The sequence below is a fragment of the Acinonyx jubatus genome, chromosome B4 (assembly GCF_027475565.1).
Source record: "Acinonyx jubatus isolate Ajub_Pintada_27869175 chromosome B4, VMU_Ajub_asm_v1.0, whole genome shotgun sequence".
Classification (NCBI taxonomy): domain Eukaryota; kingdom Metazoa; phylum Chordata; class Mammalia; order Carnivora; family Felidae; genus Acinonyx; species Acinonyx jubatus.
Genome location: NC_069387.1, coordinates 25,061,054 through 25,081,534, shown reverse-complemented (window position 1 = coordinate 25,081,534; position 20,481 = coordinate 25,061,054). Strand labels below are relative to the sequence as shown.

Sequence of the window (20,481 nt, the reverse complement as noted above, 5' to 3'; positions counted from 1 at the left end):
GAACTGAAGTGGTAGGTTAGGTAATTTGAGGAGAGCAGAGAAAGTTTTAAATAGCTGTTGCGGAGAAAGAAAGCTGATGAGAAAGATACCTACACGGATTGCCAGAATTGAGAGCCAGTTGAGATAAGAGATCATGAATGTGTGTGTACCATCCAGAAGCCTCGTTGAGATCTAGATTTCAATTTTTAATATTGGTATAATAGGAGAATAGTAGAGAAAAGAACTAAACTAGTGACAGAAAAGCAGCTGACACGGTGGATCACAGAAGGTAGACAAAAGCAAGGAGACTGTGAAGACACAAGTGCCTCCGGTGTTCTCGATCCCATTCCATGTCTTCCAGAACCTAGAGCTTCTGGTAGAGGGCAATTAGAGGCAGAGATGGAACAGTTGCTGGTATTAGTAAGGCCCAGGTGGCACCAGGTGAATAGCTGACTGGTTGATTTGGGGTAGGGGAAAGATAATGGAACCGAGAAGGATGCCTGGGTAGGTCAGTCAGTTAAGTGTCCGACTTTTGGTTTCAGCTCATATCGTGATCTCACAGCTTTGTGATTTCGAGCCCCACATTGGCCTCTGCACTAACAGTGTGGAGCCTGCTTGATATTCTCTCTCTTTTCCTCTCTCTCTGCCCCTTTCCCACTTGCACGGTCTTTGTCTCTCTCAAGGAAGGAAGGGAGGGAGGGAGGAAGATTAGGTAGGTGATAGATAGATAGATAGATAGATAAAATGGAGCGAGAAAGTCAAGTTCAGAGGCTATAGGCAACATTATTGTTTGGGTCAAACTGTTTTTTTGGTTTTTGTTTTTTGAGATATCATTTTAAGTCATAGTTTTATTCGTTACCACACACACACACACACACACACACACACACACACACACACAAACAAAAGCGTATTCAGTAGCTCAAATATTAGCTAAGGCTGCCATTCCCATGATCATGTAGGAAATACTGGCTCAAACTTCCCTCTGCTTTCCGTGCCCCAGACAACATCTAATTTAGAGGGAATTCTATATATCACCCAGCATCTGATAATTTGATTCAGGTTATGGATTGTTTCACTTCTGTAAGCATTTTGTTCCTATATTACAAAGAGCTGGTATACACTTGAAACTTTACCCTTTTATCTTGTCCTCCCCACTAATTTCTATCTTCATGAAAACAACAAACAAAACAAGAACATTCTTATAAGGCCATTGTATGCAAAGCAAAACAGTAAATTAGAAAATCAAAGATTTGTAGTGATGGAAGGCAATATACATTGCAGCAATGCCAATAAGTTCCAAGTCAAGTATTACATTTGGCAATTCCTGAAAATCCCCGTGGCCATTTCTGAACTAGGCTTTCATTCTCCCAGTGGATCACTTTACTGTCTCTTCTCTTCTCTGCAGATCACGGCAGTGGAGGTAATGAGAAGAGGTCAGATTCTGGGTACATTTTGAAGATAAAGGCAGTGAGAGAAAGAGAGAAGTCAGGGATACTCCCAAGATTTTTGGCCCAGGCAACGGGAGAGAGGAGTTGACATGAACTGAGGTGAGGAGGCCATGGGGAAGCAGGTGTTGGAAGGAAGGAGCAGGAGTTGAGCTTTGCTCATATGAAACTGAGTACGCATGTCTTATATCCAAGTGCATATGTCAAGCAGGCAGTTGAATGGCCTCAGCTGGAGACTCATATATACGTACATACATTTCATATATATATATATATATATATATATATATATATGCATATATATACAACTTCCCTCCAAAAAATTATTTCTAAACATTTTTCATAAAACTGATCTAACAATAGAACATAGACAACCACATAGAGACTTCCAGTTTCTTCCCAATGGGAGATAACCCAAGTTAAATTCAGGCATTGTATCCAGAGTAGATATCCAGGACGTTTTTCCTGGAGTCTGGAGAAAACCTATAGTTTGTTCCAAGTAAAGTAGCAAATTAAACTCCTGAATCTAATTTTATTTGCTTCTGAAATCCAATGTTACATTCAAGGGACTTAAAAAAAAAAAAAAACAAAGAAAAAAACAAGACCAACAAGAACAGGGAGAATTGGAGAGGAGAAAATAACAAAATTTTGTAAATTGAAATTCAGAGGAAGAGTGACAACTGGCTAACAGACCTCAGGAATCAGAATGCCAAGTCAACAGTAGGAGAAACTGATAACAGACCCAGTTTACAATGTGGAAGCCTCAAAATATTAGGAACTGGTAGCACTAAGTGCCTCTGGAACTGGTTGGTAGGGTTCCAGGTTGAGGCCACAATAAGAAAGACTGAGGAAAACCTAGAGCCACTTCCCCACTTCAAGAGCTGTCTAGAGAAGATAAAATGGGGTCTCAGATTAGAGGACAGCAGCCAAGATATTCTACCAAAGATGTAGATAAAGTGACCATAATGAACACTGAAAGCTAAATGGACTGTGTGCCCTATTCAGTCCCAAATCCCTACAGACCAGTCCCTTCCTCTGTGGGTTGGAGTTTGAAAAGTTCTTCCTTGGAGAATTTGACCAGCTCGACACAAAAGATTTCAAGATATTGACTTGGGGAGAACCCCAGCCAGCCTTTCCAGGGCCTCTACTGGCCTGTGCAAAGCAGTTGTGTGTGAATTAGAAAAAGATGATCCCTCTGGGCAGATATAGCTTTGACCATGTTAAAAAGACTTAAAAAGATCACACCTTTGTAGGAAGAAAAAGGCATCCCTTCAGGAAGATGTAGTCCCTGACCAGTGTTCATGAATTGGTGAGCAAGTGAGAGCTGCATTTTAGGCCCCTTCAGTCTGGTGTCTTCATGGAGAGCACAACTCTGAGTGACCCTGAGACCACCCAGGTTACCCTGCAGTAAAACAAAGTCAACAAGCCCCACCTATGAGCCCAAACTTTCCATTCATCCAACAAGCAACTCACATCTGAAGGATATCTTGAACGTAGAAGACAGACTGAAACAAAAATAGAAACAAACAAATCAGTCCTTGGAAGAAACAGAGTATAGAAGAGAGAAGGGAAAAAAGTGAACATCCTCAGAGTGATATAGAAGTATTGCATCTGGGGTGCCTGGGTGGCTCAGTTGGTTGAGCATCTGACTCTTGATTTCAACTCAGGTCATGATCCTAGAGTCATGGGATCGAGCTCTGCATCAAGTTCCTTCTCTCTTCCTTCCTCTGCCTCTTCCCAGCTGGTGTGCATGCTCTCTCTCTAAAATTAAATTAAATTAAATTAAATTAAATTAAATTAAATTAAATTAAATTAAAAAGTATTGCATCCATGAAACTAGAACAGGACTCTGTAAAAATAGAACATTCAAGGAGCACAAATTCGATAGAAGAATTGGAAGATAAAGAAATCTCTCAAAAAGTGGAGCAAAAAGATAAAGAGATGAAAATAGGAAAAAGGAAAGATAAAAATTAGAGAGCCAGTGTAAAAAATCTAACTTCAGAATATTAGTTCCATAAAGGGATAACTGAGAAAATGAAGAGGAGGAAGCGAAATGAAATAATTCAAGAGAATTTCCCAGAATTGAAGTGCATAAATTGCCGGATTAAAACGGCACATCAAGTGCCCTGTATACAATAGATAAAAGCAGACCTATTACAAGATATAGCATTGTAAAATTCTAGAACATTAAGTGTAATAACAATAAAGGATTCTGTAATCTTCAAAAGAGGAGAGGAAGAGAAGAACAAGTAAGAGAAACCAAACATCAAGAACACTTTAGGGGCACCTGGGTGGCTCAGTCGGTTAAGACTTTGGCTCAGGTCATGATCTCACCGCTCATGGGTTTGAGCCCCACATCAGGCTCTGTGCTGACAGTTCAGACCCTGGAGCCTGCTTCAGATTCTGTGTCTCCCTCTCTCTCTGCCCCTCTCCCACTCATCCCGAGTGTCTGTCTGTCTGTCTGTCTCTCTCTCTCTCTCTCTCTCTCTCTCTCTCTCAAAAATAAACAAACATTAGGGGGTTTGGGTGGTTCAGGTGGTTAAGTGGCCAACTTTGGCTCAGGTCATGATCTCACGGTCTGTAGGTTTGAGCCCTGAGTCAGGCTCTGTGCTGACAGCTCAGAGCCTGGAGCCTGCTTCAGATTCTATGTCTCCCTCTCCCTCTTCTTCTCCCCCACTCATGCTCTGTCTTTCTCTCTCTCTCAAAAATAAACATTTAAAAATAAATAAATTAAATAAATAAATAAAATGTTAATGCTTTAAAAAAAATGAACACTTTGGGTTTCTCACCAGTAATACTGGAAGCAAACAGAAAATGGAGCAATGCCTTCAAAACTCTTTCAGCTCTTCAATAATTACTTCTAACCTAGAATTTTCTATTCAGGCAAACTCTTAATCAAGTATGAGAGAAGACATGTGAGCCTTAAGAAGTTTACCTCCTCTGGGGTGCCTGGGTGGCTCAAGTCAGTTAAGTGGCCAACTTCAGCTCAGGTTATGATCTTGCAGTTCATGAGTTTCAACCCCGCATTGGGCTCTATGCTGACAGCTCAAAGCCTAGAGCCTGCTTCAGATTCTGTGTCTCCCTCTCTCTCTGCCCCTCCCCTGCTCATGCTCTGTCTCTTTCTCTCTCAAAAATAAATTTAAAAAAAAATTTAAAAATTAAAACAAAAGTTTACGTCTGCACATTATTCAAGAAGCTGCTGGAGGAGACTATGCCAATATCATGAAATCTTCAAAAAGAATGTTGATGAGCCCAACTTATTTTCTAACTCATATTTGATTTTGTCTTAACCACATATTGATAAAGTTCCTGACTGCTTTATCTATTTCCTAGGTCATTTTACCCCACAGAAGTGTTCTCTGACCTACTACTAAAAACCAGACGAAAGCCATAGTGAAACCAAAGGCAGCAAATACAGAGTGGTCTATTCCATCTACTGTGTTTCTCTGGGACCCGCAGTAACAAATGCATATTACAAGCTGCCAGGGGCCCACCTGCTGGGAGCCATATCTCTCAGGGCTCACCCAATTCTCCAGAAGGGGCTCTTAGAACCTATCACAGAAGCAGAACTTGATAGGAACTCAGAGACTCTGCCCTGCTGACCTTCCCCCTGAGGGCCTCTTGTCATTCCTTACAGAGGTACCTACCCACATGACTCTCAGCCTGCACTGGGTAGCAACAGCCTGACTTCTTCTTGAGAGGATTAGTCATGCCAACCAACACAGTGCTGGATACGTTTTGTCACATGTCACTTGTTACTAGCATCAGGACAAGTGGACATGCCTTAAGTATGTTTTCTATTGAAGTAATAATGGCTAACAACTAGAGAGCAGTTACTGTGAGCCAGGCCTTATTCTGAGATCCTTAAAGATGTAACTTTGCCTTCTTTATGGAGGTATTACAGATAATAATAAACTTCCAGAGAATTATCTTTGTCACTTTGATCCACCCAGTAGCAGAATGCAATGCTAAACGACCCTGTCCACTTATATCTTTTAATCCATTTTTAGCCTATCATTTCTTTAGCATTCTTGCCAGGAAACTCCCATACGCACAGGTATTCTTCATATTTGATAGGAATAAAATTTGGAGAGCAACTTGAAGCCATTCCAAATGATATGAACTTCCCCCCAGGTCAGGTGAAGACTTGCCACTTCCTTTTCCTCTGACAAAGAGTGTAGGGTCTCACCGTCTCCTGATGCAGCCAGTAATTGTCCATTTCTACAATTTCTAGCATTCTTTAGAAGGTTGTTGGCGATCTATTATATACCCCATTTCTACTTCCCAGAACTCTAGACCCAGCACTCCAGTTGCGCGCGCGCGTGTGTGTGCGTGTGTGCGCGCGCGTGCGTGCCTGGGCACGAAAGCTCTCTACTGGAAGGCTCATGGAAAAGCAACGTGGAAGAAGAACCAGAGAGCAAATCTACTCAAGTGCAAACGAACATGTGCATGGAAGAGGCATCAGATCAAACAAGTAGACCCCACTTTCAAGCTTTGCAGACATGAACCTCAGATCCCGTAAATAAGGCACACGCTCTTGTCACCGGGAGGCAGACAGACACCGCTGTAAGGCAAGCCCCTTGGCTCACTTCACTGACTGAACAGAATCAAAGGTTTTGCCCCAACCAGCAAATGCAGAATGTGTTTTGAGGCCCCCGGCTCTGGTGAGCCGTCATATGAAATAAATTACCAAGGCTCAAAGTCGGGATGTGAGAGAAACCGCGGAGGAGCGGCAGCCAACCTGGGCAGCCTGGAAGCCGCTGTGCAGGGCAGACACGGTGCAAATGCATTTCTTGTTACTGGGCTGGGCGTTAGTGCTACAGCCACACCGCAGTGCCTTGTGAACTGGAAAACAGCAAATGGGTTCACGGTTCAAATGAGCTCTGGGAACTCCAGATCTTCCTGGAAAACCCACTTAGCTTGGTGTGCATGCAGGTATTTCAGAGCTCATCCGGCTCTAATTAAAACTCCTATTTCCAGTCTGTGTTCACCCAAACAATGTGGAGTCAAACCACAAGAAAATCTGTTATCACTCAAATTGGTACATATTTTTTCATATGACTGAAATATTATATAAAATCATGAGCTGTTAGATATGCAAGTAAAAATTGAATGCAGACACCGATTCCCATGCTACCTTTGTCTCACCTTCCAGGGGATGTGAATCATAGGTCACAGCTGCATGCTGAGGGCACGCTCCTTGAGATCAAAGCCTTTGCCACTGGAGGAAGTTATTCGTGTTGGCCCAATCCACAAACCATGCTTTGTGCCCTCCCCTTGTCCGCGTTCACGCCAACGTTGTAAAAAGTAATGTGTTTGAATGATGCTTTAAAGTGCTCTATGCAATTAAGTGTGAAAGCAAGGGGGGCAGTGTTCCTTCAGTGTACATATGAAACTTCCAATAAATTTAAAGTCCTTGGGTGTGTTTGGGGGAGGGAAAGATTAAAAAGAGGAAAGTTTTTGAAAGGAACAAACACTTCAAAAAGGTAAACCTGAGGTGTTTTTCCCCCTTATAATATCAAAAATGTTTTTATAGCTGGAAAATGTCCACAGAGCAAAAAAATATGTACCAAAAAAAGTACACTGCTTCCATAGTCACTTGTACCCAATTTGCATCTCACTTTCCTAAAAAAAAAAAAAAAAAGTACCCCTTTTAGTTATTATCACAAAGTATTCCAAACCAGCCTCACCTTGCCCTGTGTTTTAGTGGTTGGAAAATATCCGTTGCTCTTTACTTTGTGTTAGCTGCCCATCCAGTACAGAAGTTTGCTCCACGTCTCTGTTATGCAGATGTTTATGTTCATTTTGTTTAATGTTTACTTTTGAGAGAGAAAGAGAGAGCACACAAGCAGGGGAGGGGCAGAGAACAAGGGGGAGACACGGAATCTGAAGCAGGCTCCAGGCTCTGAGCTGTCAGCACAGAGCCGTCGGGCTCGAACTCACAGACTGTGACATCATGACCTGAGCTGAAGTCAGACACGCAACTGACTGAGCCACCCAAGCGCCCCTATTTATACTTAACTTTTTTAATGTTTATTTATTTTTGAGAGAGAGGGAGAGACAGAGTGTGAGCAGGGGAGGAGCAGAGAGAGAGGGAGACCCAGAATCTGAAGCAGGCTCCAGGCTCTGAGCTGTCAGCACAGAGCCCCACTCGGGGCTCATTTAAAGCATTCCTCTGAGTGCCCTAGCTTGCTTATGCAGCTCTTCAGAAAAATAAAAGCATATATTCCCGAGTCCAATTCAAAACCAAGGCACGTATGTAGTACATGTTTTTCAGATGGTGGTCTGGGAAAGTAACACATCCTTACTCAGTTTGTAAAGCAGCATTAGCCACACAACCTACAGGTGTATTAGCAGAGCAATGAGTAACATTCATTGACAACAATAAGTAAAAATAGAGGAAAAACAATAAATTCAGAGAGCAGCATCACCAAGAGAGTCCTAGAAGTGAGTGCTCTCAAATGTCAAGCCATTCATACCCTGAGCACACAGAAAATTCTACACTTCCAACACTGTACCCTTGATTGAGAATGTTCCTGGCTAAGGAAAATGGGCAGAGCAGGATAAATGAACTAGTGAAGAATAAATCACAGTGCCTGGCACACAGTAAGCTTGGTAGCTAATAAAATCATTTCACGTTGTATGAATGTTAGGTAACCTCCGGGCCCAAGGCCAGTGAGTCACTCCAGGTACGTTTAAGGAAGCAACCTCACTGCCTACCACATGTACTGTGCTAAGCCATCCTTTTCTCCTTTTATTTTTTTAAATTTCACCCTTGCCTCTACTTTAGGCCTTCAAAATACTGGACTGCTGGGTTCCACTGGTCGAGCTTTTAGACTAAACATGTACTAAGTACCATATGTGATATGGAATGAAACCTCACGGTTAATGCAAGAAACTTGGGCTAAATTAATTCCCCAAAGAACAGCAGCCCTCTTAATGCATTCGGGGCTAGAAGTTACACAGGTCCTAGAAAAAGTCATTTACAGAGTCAAGTCCTATAAAGGGTCCTGTGTTGACTGAACGTTACATCCTAACGTAAAGCAAGCGAATGCACAGCAGATCCTCCCCTCTGCAACCTTTATCTAGCTGATTCCTGGCACAGCCAACACACTGCAGGCTCTCTGAAACACCAAGATGCCAGCAGCCTGCCAAACGTTATGACTAGTCCATTTCACACTCACAGTTCATTAGTTTATATAATATGAAATTATGTAACTGGCATCCAGGGTTTAGGAATAAATGCAGCTGACTTGGAACGCCAGAGGAGGGGGGAGCCACAGAGTAGCAAGAAGATATGAGGGAGTACGGGCAGAAGGCAGGTTGGGTTTTGGCAGGCATCAGCCCAAGGGGCTGCTTTCCAAGAGAGCCTTGCAAGGTGTGGCGGCAACAGCTGATGCCAAGTGAAGCCTGGGCCATTGGTGTGCCCAGAGGGGTCAACCAGAGATGAGGTGGGGACTGCAGCAGGTGCTGACAGGGCTAGACTGACCTTAGGGCCAAAATTCCTGCTTCCTCATTCCTCCCCAACTACCCAGGGCTGGACTCCAGGGAACAGAAGCCAGAACCAGACTTCAGAACTGGCGAAATAATCACCATGATAATGAATACCACTTATGGAGCTCTTACTTTGTACTGAGCATGGGTTTGTGTGATTCAAATGCATAACCTGTATGAAGCCAAGTGGCCTCATGGTCCAGTCCCGACATGGAAATGCAGTCAACACAAAAGCCTGGCAACCAAGTAGCAGTTGAAAGTAATTGTAATCCTAGTTTCACTCTTTCTTGAAAACAGCACAATCATGCACTTTTAAACTTATTTAAAATCCTCTTATCTTTTTTTATTCTCAGTACATCTGTTTCACCCTAAAGTTGCTCCTAAAATAACCCCCCTATAAGCTTTTCCCTCTCTCCACCTTCCTCCCTTCCTTCCCCACATGTTGTTTCTTTCTCTCCCACCAGGAATCCTCTGCCCTTTCTGGTGTGAATTCTCTCTGCCTGAGTTCTCCAGCTTTTCCTCTCATGCACTGCACACTTGGATCCATACACGGCTCAGGGAGAACAGTTAGACAAAACAGGAAGAGGAGTATGGAAGAAGATCAAAGGATGTAAAGACAGGAAGAAGCTGTGAATAGAGGTGCTCAAACATTGTTTAAAGGTCTCTATGGGGCGCCTGGGTGGCTCAGTCGGTTGAGCGTCCGACTTCGGCTCAGGTCATGATCTCGCGGTCCGTGAGTTCGAGCCCCGCGTCGGGCTCTGTGCTGACAGCTCGGAGCCTGGAGCCTGTTTCAGATTCTGTGTCTCCCTCTCTCTCTGACCCTCCCCTGTTCATGCTCTGTCTCTCTCTGTCTCAAAAATAAATAAATGTTAAAAAAAAAAATTTAAAGGTCTCTATTATCTTCACAATAAGCCTCAGAGGCAGGTGATCCCATTAAACTTATGGGAACATAGGGTTTAGAGGTTCGGTAACCTGTCCAGTTAAGTGAAATGGAAGAGTCAGGATACAAAGCCAAGGAGCTCTGACCTCAAAACCATTGACTACTGTTTGCCTTTTCTAGAAAGTGTCTAGTTCCCTGCTCAGATAGTCTGGGTTCACAGCTAGAACTCTATTTCACCTCTTCCCAGATTTGAAAAACAGCCACAACAGAATCTACTGGATGAGGGACCAAGGACCAGAGCAAAAGCAAGGCTGGCTGGCCTTGTGGGATAGGCATTAGGTGGGCTTGTTGGAGCTGGCAATCTGTGTTCCTCCAACTTCTTGAACAACTTATATAGGGAAGTTGGACGCGAGATTATCTGTACATCCCGTTTTCTTGTGGACCTCAAGCTTTTTAAGCATTTTTATATATTTTGAGAGAGAGCATATGCACAAGTGGAGGAGGGGCAGAGACAAAGGGAGGGAGAGAATCCCAAGCAGGCTTCACGCTGTCAGCACAGGGCCTAAAGCGGTGCTTGATCCCACAAACTGCGAGATCATGACTTGAGCCAACCAAGATCAAGAGTCAGACACTTAACTGACCGAGCCCCAGAAATTAAGCTTTTAATGTAGCATCAGGCCTCCCTCTTCCAGGGCCCAGAAAAGCCTACACGTAACTGACATTCTTCATTATAATAATATGGCTGTAATAAAAAATTAATTTGGTAATAAAAATTGTTTATTAAAGTGATTAGGCTATTGGGAGAATTTAATGCTATATTTATAAAACAATGGAATCAATGAAGGGACTCATGAATTCTTTTGAATCATCTACTTGGGAGAAGGAGGGAGAAAATATGTTATGTAAAGGGAAATTATTAATAACTTTTCAAAATCCTCAAGAGATTATATAATTTACCAAAAAAATCATTGGAATGTTTTGTTTTGATTAAAGAACCAATTTAAAGTTTGGAAAGCAGAATTGAAAGAAAAATTGTTCCATCTGAGAATAGAGAAGTATCGATATCAGGCTTCCTTGGGGTCAGGACTGGGACGACTCTTGTTTATTGATTTAGTAATGATGCACAGGACCAAAATCTCCACATTTATAGCTAGTACTCAATACTCAAGAGTGGTGGAGGGTTCCAGCAATGAAAGTAGACAGCTAAAATGTGTAAGTATGAAAAAAAAGTGATGGATGAAATTGTGTTAAGTACACATTTAGAGGAAATAGTCTAAGCTTCATATAGGTATATCTGCTTTAACAGCTTTCATATGATAGTAAAATGAGGCATAAGCAAATAGATAAATTGATAAAAATATGGCATTGTAGACCAAGAGTTAAAAGTTGCAAGCTAGGAAAGGGATTTAAGTGTGAGTTACAATACTGAGACATCTAAGCCAGTAACCGAGGAGAGCTGGCTACTGTGTTCTTCCTTCTCATTATTTTTCCACCAGTTCCTCTTTATGCAGAGAGAGAAAGAGAATAAGAATATAAGTTAAGTAAATGTGTTCATAGGTGTGTGTGTGTGTGTGTGTGTGTGTGTGTGTGTGTGTATGCACACATGTATGCACATATACAATTGCCTAATAATCCTATATTGACCTGTGTTCCCATGGTCACATCCTGGACCTGGATTATTGATCCTTTTTAATAATCAAGTCAACTTTATCTATAGAATCTTAAACTCCAGATAATCCATTCTCATACTCTAATGTTCTATTTTTCAACTTCTTCCTGAGCTTCAATGAGCTCAAACAGCACTAACACTGTTTTCTTACTTCACAGAGGTCTCCCTTCCTAATTCTTCCAGACATCAGTAGCCTTCTGTTTGCACTTCCCTCCCAACCCAGCTTGGATTATATAACTATTCAAATGAGTTACAGTCCCACAACCTATTTCCTCCAACTTACACCTCAGTTATTGAGTAATGCTGGAGAAAAATACTCAGTAATGCTGTTAAAACATAAACTGAGGCATGATTCAAACCAGGCAGCATAAAACTAAAAGTGGTTAGGAGAACTCCACTGCCAGGAGCTAAGGGAAGGTTTTCAATAAAGAAGATACAGAAGTAGGGGCGCCTGGGTGGCTCAGTCGGTTAAGCATCTGACTTCGGCTCAGGTCATGATCTCACAGTTTGTGAGTTTGACCCCCGCGTCAGGCTCTGTGCTGACAGCTCAGAGCCTGGAGCCTGCTTCAGATCCTGTCTCCCTTTCTCTCTGACCCTCTCCCACTCACACTCTGTCTCTGTCTGTCTCTCCCTCAAGAATAAATAAACATTAAAAATTTTTTAAAAAGATACCGAAGTAAAGCAAGGAAATTATTTGACTGGCTATAGCATAAGCAGTTGCCTTGTTTGGGAGAGCCTAGTTGGCTATTTGTGATTGATTGGCTTCAGGTTTCATTTTCTTAGACTCAAGTGTGTTGACTCTGGTTTAGGTTTTGGTTTGCTTATGCAGGCCACCAAAACATTAGAGCCACCTCATCTAATGGCCTCCTTATTTAATTACTTGAACAATGCAAAACTCCCAAGGCAGGAACTCCCCCAGATGGCCCTGTTTCCCTTACTCAGAAGAGAATATTTCTTTCTCTTAAATCTCAGAAGATTTGATCATGTCTTATTCCCTTTGTTTCTCTAGAATTTTGCCCCTTGTTGGTGAACTTTACAATTTAGGACATTACTCTGGATGCAGTGTTGCATTGATTGATTGCAGGCCAGGCAAGAGAGTGTGCAAGGACAGTGGGAACCTGCTGTAGGCTTTACAGGGGTGGTAACAATGGCAACAGAAGTGAATGACTTTGGAATAAGTGTAGGCAGTTGAATCACAAAGATACAATAATTGTAGGATGGAGTGCAGGGACGATGAGGTAGGAATGAGTGTAAGGTGAGGAAATTTCTGGTTTGAGAAACTAGGTGGTGATATCTTCACTGACACAGGAGAATACTGGGGAGGTGGGGGAACCTGGGTTTACACAGAAAAAAAAATTAGAAACTTCATCTATATATTAAGTTTGAGATAGTTGTGAGACTGCCTAGTGGAGATGTCTAAGAAGATGATATGAAGTGTGCTCTCCAGAAGAAGATTCTGAGGTGGAGGCATAAGTTGAGAAGATGGCTCCAGATAAATGATATTTGAAGGCAGATAGTGAAAGAGAAACCTTCAAGGGAGAGAAAACAGAAGATAAAAGAGGAATTTGTTCTAAGGAACTCTAACAGCTTATGGAGGGGAAGGGGAGAAAGAGCCATCACTGAAGAGCAAGAAGGTGAGGACAAATGGATACAAGGACAGTATGATATAAGAAGCCAATAGCATAGACCATTTTATTTATTTATTTTTTAATTTTTTTTTTAACATTTATTTATTTTTGAGACAGAGAGAGACAGAGCATGAACGGGGGAGGGACAGAGAGAGAGGGAGACACAGAATCGGAAGCAGGCTCCAGGCTCTGAGCCATCAGCCCAGAGCCTGACGCGGGGCTCGAACTCACGGGCCGCGAGATCGTGACCTGAGCCGAAGTCGGAGGCTCAACTGACTGAGCCACCCAGGCGCCCCAGCATAGACCATTTTAAAGAGGAGAAGATGGTCAGTTATATCAAACACTATTAAGGAGCTGAATAAGAGGAGTGAAAAATGTCTATTCTTTGCAAGATGAAAGTTTTTGATGACCTTGAGAGGGCTGTTTCAGTGGGGAGCTGAGGCAGAGGTCAACCTGGAGTAGATTGAATAGACTAGAGACAATGAATCCAGACAACTCTTTAAAGAAATCTGGCAATGAAGAGAAAAAAAGGAGTCAGTGTGGTGGTGGGGGCAGGGTAGTAGGGAGGTTAAAATATGGGGACATGGTTTAAATGATGATCGGAAGGAATCAGTAGAAGGGAGAGGTTAAAGATGGGTGACCCTGGACACAAGGGGCTGAAATGTGGTGAAGATCATGGACAACAAGGAGGTCAAGGACCTGAGAAGCCAAACATCTTTGAATACCTCAATTTGTTCAGAGTTTTCTCATCTACAACCTTCTAAATCTTTTACATTTTTTTCTTTCTTATTTAAATCATTAATCCATGGGGCACCTGGGTGGCTCAGTCAGTTGAGCATCTGACTGTTGGTTTCAGCTCAGGTCATGATCTCATGGTTTGTGAGTTTGAGCCCTGCATTGGGCTCTGTGCTGACAGCTGCGAGGCCTGCCTGGGATTCTCTGTCTCCCTCTCTGCTCCTTTCCCACTTGCTTTCTAACTCTTTAAATAAATAAACAAACAAACAAACACTTAAAAAATTTTTTTAATGGGGCGCCTGGGTGCCTCAGTCAGTTAAGCATCTGACCTCAGCTCAGGTCATGATCTCACAGTTCACAAGTTCAAGCCCTGCATCGGGCTCTTTGCTGACAGCTCAGAGCCTGGAGCCTGTTTCAGATTCTGTGTCTCGCTCTCTCTCTGCCCCTCCCCTGCTTGCACTCTGTCTGTCTGTCTCTCTCTCTCTCAAAAACAAACGAGCATTTTAAAAAATGTATTTTTGAGAGAGAGAGAGACAGAGTATGAGTGGGGGAGGGGCAGAAAGTGAGAGGGAGACACAGGATCCAAAGCAAGCTCCAGGCTCTAAGCTGTCAGCACAGAACCCAAAGTGGGGCGGGGCTCGAACTCACAAGAGATAATGATCTGAGCCAAAGTTGGACGCTCAACTGGCTGAGCCACCCAGGCTCTCCAATAAAACATTTTTTTTAAATAAATCAGTAATCTACCTGGACATGATGTTTATGTATGATATGAGATTACCATTTTCATTTTCTTCTATTTGGATAACTAGTTATCCTTGGGCCATTTGTTGAATGATTTAACCCCCAAACGTCCCTTGAATTCATTCTGGCCACCCTACCCCTCCATCCTGCTGTATTCAGTCCTCATCCTCTCTGGCCTGAAGCATCGCAGAACCCTTCCATTTCTTTTCTCTATAGTCCATGTTCTGTACAGTACCAGGAGAGTTATCTCTCTACAACACAAATGTGGCCATGCCACTCTCCTGATAAAAGTTTTTAAATAACTTCTATTATTACCTGGAGAATAACAGCCAACCCCGAAGCCTGCCATATTTAAGATGTTTCATAATACTTTATGGTATTTCTTAGTTTATCAAGTCATCCCTATTTTCTGTCCTTATCAACGTTTATTTGTACTCACATACTACTGTGTAGAGAATATACAGCTCAGATTTTCAAGTCCTTTGTCAGAACTACTCACTGGAATCATAACTGATATATTTTTAAAGTTCTAACTCATTTATTTGACATTTATTTGGTATCTACTATGTATTAGACATGATATGGAATTATAAGTTTCAGAGTTTACAACCTAAAGAAGGACAGAAAACATTAATCCAAATATGTGTTTAAAAGAGAAGATGTACAGGTGCCTGGCTGGCTCAGTTGGAAGAGTATATGACTCTCGATCTCAGGGTTGTGAGTTTGAGCCCCACGCTGGGTGTGGAAATTACTTAAATAAAAAACAAAACTTTAAGAATAAATGGGAAGATATTAGTAGGAGGCATTTGAGTAAACTACTAGGAGAGTTCTGATGGGGAGAAATGCCATTTTATTTGATGGAAATCATGGAGGCTTTGTGGAAAAGTTAACTGGGTAATGAAAGATAGATAAAATTTAGAAAATCAGCCTTTTAGGTACAGGGATGGCATCAAGCAAGACAAAAGAAATGAGGAAGTGTGTGCCCTTGGAGATGGAGCAGGAGAAAGATGAATGGCTAGAAAGGTAAACTGAGGCGAGAGCACAAAAGTCCTTTGAAGGACAAGTTAACAGATTGGGCCCTAGTTATTTAGCACTGGGAGTCGGTGCAGTTAGGGGATTGACATAATTAGGTTGTGACATGATCCGATGGGTTGGAATGCAGAGAAATTAAACCTAAGGGTACGCACTAATAGTCTAGGCATGGTGTGCTATGGCTCCTTGGAGGCAGAAAAGCCAGAACGAATGCAACAGAAATTTTAAAGCAGAATTTATAGAGGTTAAATGACCAAACGAAGGAGGCAGTAACCGGTCCAGTTTGGCTCCAGAAAATAGCTATGGTGAGCATTTCATGAGAAATCCCTGCCTCTGGTGAAGCAGCACTTATAATTGCATTTGCCTAATGGAATTTCTTGTACTCTTTCTTTCTTTCTTTCTTTCTTTCTTTCTTTCTTTCTTTCTTTCTTTCCTTCTTTTGTGACTTTAAAAAACATTTAATATTTAAAGTTGCTTCCAAAGCCTAACTTTATGCCTTGAGATTAATGGTTTTATACTTGCTTCCCTTTCCCTCCTCCTCTTTTTTTTTTCCATATATGAAGTTTATTGTCAAATTGGTTTCCATACAACACCCAGTGCTCATCCCAAAAGGTGCCCTCCTCAATACCCATCACCCACCCTCCGCTCCCTCCCACCCCCCATCAACCCTCAGTTTGTTCTCAGTTTTTAAGAGTCTCTTATGCTTTGGCTCTCTTCCACTCTAACCTCTTTTTTTTTTTTTCCTTCCCCTCCCCCATGGGTTTCTGTTAAGTTTCTCAGGATCCACATAAGAGTGAAACCATATGGTATCTGTTTTTCTCTGTATGGCTTATTTCACTTAGCATCACACTCTCCAGTTCCATCCGTGTTGCTACAAAGGGCCATATTTCATTCTTTCTCATTGCCACATAGTACTCCATTGTGTATATAAACCACAATTTCTTTATCCATTCATCAGCTGATGGACATTTAGGCTCTTTCCATAGTTTGGCTATTGTTGAAAGGGCTGCTATAAACATTGGGGTACAAGTGCCCCTATGCATCAGTACTCCTGTATCCCTTGGGTAAATTCCTAGCAGTGCTATTGCTGGGTCATAGGGTAGGTCTATTTTTAATTTTTTGAGGAACCTCCACACTGTTTTCCAGAATGGCTGCACCAATTTGCATTCCCACCAACAGTGCAAAAGGGTTCCCGTTTCTCCACATCCTCTCCAGCATCTATAGTCTCCTGATTTGTTCATTTTGGCCACTCTGACTGGTGTGAGGTGATATCTGAGTGTGGTTTTGATTTGTATTTCCCTGATGATCCCTCCTTCTCTTTTACATGTGACAGCTTCTGCTGGATATGGTTGGATCCACTGACCAGGACCTCCAGGAAGCCGCAGCTGGTTGTATATCCAACATCCGCAGACTGGCTCTTGCTACAGAAAAGGCAAGATACATTTGAAATGTGAACAAACATTACAAGCTACCAAATTTTACATGACAGAGAACATAGCAGTCCCATGGCCAGGAAGCCTAGAACATTTATTAGCAAATCCTTTACAAACAGATAAATGTCTGGATGAAAAGACAGGAATTAAAAATAGCAAAGGGTGCTCTGCATCCAAAAACTGCATAGATATTTTTGTTCTATTTAACATTTTAGGGATATGCCATGTAATGAAATGTAAAGCCAATAAGTTTGTGATAATTTTCCAGGAATTGGAGAATATACGTATACGGTACATAAACCTATTTCAGTGAGATTTTTGTATTTGGGATGATTTTAATAAAAGGTGTGGCCTTCCTGGTGTGCACTTTCACAGTCATTCCTGCATGTCTTTCTGTTAAACCTATCTCACTGCCCCGTCATTATGGTGTTGTCTGTTTGATCACTTGCAACCCACGCGAGAGCTCTAGGGAGACGTGGTGATTTCACGAACTGTTATTAAACAGAATTTAGATTTGAGCAGCAGGACCTGAGAGAGCATCCTGAGGTCACTCCAGATTTCTCCTAAATACGATCAAACATCGGAGAAGATCATGTGTAACTGTCACCATACCAGATAATGCAAATCACAGAAACATAAGCAATGAGCAGGATTTTTACTTTGGGGCTTACAAAGCATAAACAATTATACGTTTTATTTCCCTCATAGGACTGACCAACACTTTTATTGAAGAATTAATTTACGCTGCTGTAAGGATACTGTTACTTCACATAAATAGCTTGAAATTTCTGAACTCATTTGTAGCACACGAAGTACTTTTTTAAAAGGTGGCCACAAAAGATTAATAGCATTTTATCAGGTTGTGGAAACATGAGAGGTCACTTAAAAGAATCGCATAAGTAACCTTGGTGTGCTGAAATGTTTGGGAACTAACTGTCCCAAGCATCTCATACTAGCCAGGAAAATAGCTTTGTATGCAGCAGCTCCATAAACCGGCAATGTCAGTTAATTCTTTGAAGAGCAGGCTAGGCTGTTTTATTAAAAAAGTATTAAGTACTATCTATGTTCATCATAATTGGGAGAAGATCATAAACCTAGTTGAATTAAATGCAAATAATTTGTATGAAATGAAAAGCCTGTACAGGATGAAAAATTATACTAGTGATAGATTCTCTGGTAAAAAGAAGTTTCTGAGAATTTTGAGGTTTTTAAAACACCAGCTCATCTTCCCTGCTTTTCAGAGGAGGTTATAAAAGAAGATAATAGGAACAAGGCAATGCTATTAATGATGCCAACTAAGAACTGAATTTAAATAAAAGTGTAAATTCTTCAACTATCAACACGCTTCTAATGTTAAAGTTGCCATTGGGCTGTGCTTCACAAACATTCAAAATACCTCTAGAAATCATGGATTATGACAGCTATAGAAAACAAATAACATTATTCCATTTTTACTAAAGGAAGCTTTCACCACTGCCTTAGAATTTCAAGTTATTCTTGGATTTAGTGGGTCCTAGGAGTGAAGGGAAGTACCAGGTAAACAATTGCAACACAAAAAATGTTGGATGAGTGATGGTAAAGAAGGATTGTTCCTTTATGCTATGCTTGATAGAAGAAAGCTGGAGGTTTTCATGTTTTATGGTTAATAAATACATAAAAGAAAAGCAACAGTGCCATTTTAAAAAATGAAGAAGCTAAGCATTTTTAAAGAAGCTAAGCACTTGGAAACAGTTAAAGGAAATTAACATGAAAATCATCTTGTATGTTCCTAAGAATTTTTTTAAATTCTTAAACTCCCGAAAGTTGGTATCCTTGGGTACTACAAATGAGAAGCTGAATTTAAGGGTCAGTTTTTGACTCTGTGTGTGTATGCGTGTGTATGAAATGTCATAACAGAAAACTCTGATCTTACTAGGAAAATGTCAAAGAGAGTGAAAGTGCTCACAGCTATCAGAGAACTAACATGGGGACAGTCACACCATTTCTTTGCCACTACATGCTGCAATGGCACTCGTGGTTTGTTTTTTTTTTTCATTAGTTTTTGGTAAGTGTTTTTTGTGTTGTATTTATTTTCTGCTATTTAAAGCTGGCAACATTAATTCCTTATAAGTTTTCAGCAACAGTTATTTTTTTTTCTTTTTCTTTTTTTCTTTTTTTTTTTTTTTTTAGGTTTTATTCTTTCCCAGGACATCCTGGGAATCCAATATACTCTTGGTGATAGCCAGCTGTTTCTGTTTGAAAGGAGTTTAAGGTGGAAGGAATTTTAAGTAGATACTCTTTGATCTCCCACTGTCTATGGTTTGCAGGGCTTCCTTCTAGAAATCCCTGCCATGATCAGTCTGCTGTCCCTAGTGAATGCTCTTTCGCTACTCTCAGGATCACTTGCATTAGAAATAACTTGTTTCTTTTTCAAACTTTCCTAGGTTCTGACAGTTAACAGAAGGTTGGTTTTCTTAGGGGGTGGCACTGTAAATCCTGTTACTTTGATACTCTCTAAGGCATTTGCATGGAATTGAGACACTAGATCCAAAATACTCAGAAAGTTTATTTCCATTTAGGAAAATGAGAATCTCAGTTGTTGATAAGCAGACAACTGAGATGGTTGAATAAATCTCTTCTTTTTCTTTTACCTAATGGGATTAGGTTTAAAAGATAATTTCACAGTCCAAGTTAACTCAAGATGTTTAATCTCATCCCACAGAAGACTTGGGGATGAAATAGGCTATGTTTATTCCTATAATTCAGTGAAAACAATAAGGAAACCCACTTAAGAACCTCCCTGCCTCATATGCACTAAATGCCCCCCAAAAAACCACTTTCTCATGTACTCAAATGTAGAAAGTAGAATTCTGTCCCTCAGTGAGACTGGAGCAGAAAGAGAACCAAATCGTACATAATACTAATATGTCGAGGACTGTATTAAGTACTTCCTACTTGTGATCTCATTTAAAATACAGAAGAGGGGCACCTGGGAGGCTCAGTCGGTTAAATGTCTGACTCAATCCCAGCTCAGGTTTTTTTTTTTTAATTTTTTTTTTAATGTTTATTTATTTTTGAGACAGAGAGAGACAGAGCATGAACGGGGGAGGGGCAGAGAGAGAGGGAGACACAGAATCTGAAGCAGGCTCCAGGCTCTGAGCCGTCGGCCCAGAGCCCGACACGGGGCTCGAACTCACAGACCACGTCATCGGGACCTGAGTTGAAGTCGGACGCTTAACCAACTGAGCCACCCAGGCGCCCCAAGTGATACAGCTCAGGTCTTAATCTCAGAGTCGTGAGTTCAAGCCCCTACACTGGGCTCTGTGCTGGGTATGAAGCCTACTTAAAAAAATACAATACGATATGATACAATAAGTACAGAATTGTACTGATAATCTCAGATAATCTTGTATCATACTAGGGTCTATCTAAATGGGAACAATCATACTGCCAGGGAAATTTG

The 20,481-nt window shown here is 41.4% G+C and overlaps 1 protein-coding gene and 1 long non-coding RNA gene across 3 annotated transcripts in view; one reads left to right on the top strand and one right to left on the bottom strand.

Moving 5' to 3' along the window:
- ODAD2 (outer dynein arm docking complex subunit 2) overlaps positions 1 to 17,401 on the top strand; it is a 176,457-nt gene extending 159,056 nt beyond the window's left edge. Inside the window, exon 20 of the mRNA XM_027073694.2 lies at positions 16,940 to 17,401. Within this exon, the coding sequence (XP_026929495.2) occupies positions 16,940 to 17,053 (114 nt within the window). The 3' untranslated portion in view covers positions 17,054 to 17,401. The remainder of the gene's footprint in view (positions 1 to 16,939) is intronic.
- LOC113603630 (uncharacterized) overlaps positions 1 to 20,481 on the bottom strand; it is a 117,676-nt gene that overhangs the window by 28,144 nt on the left and 69,051 nt on the right. The gene's annotated exons all lie outside the window — the stretch shown is intronic.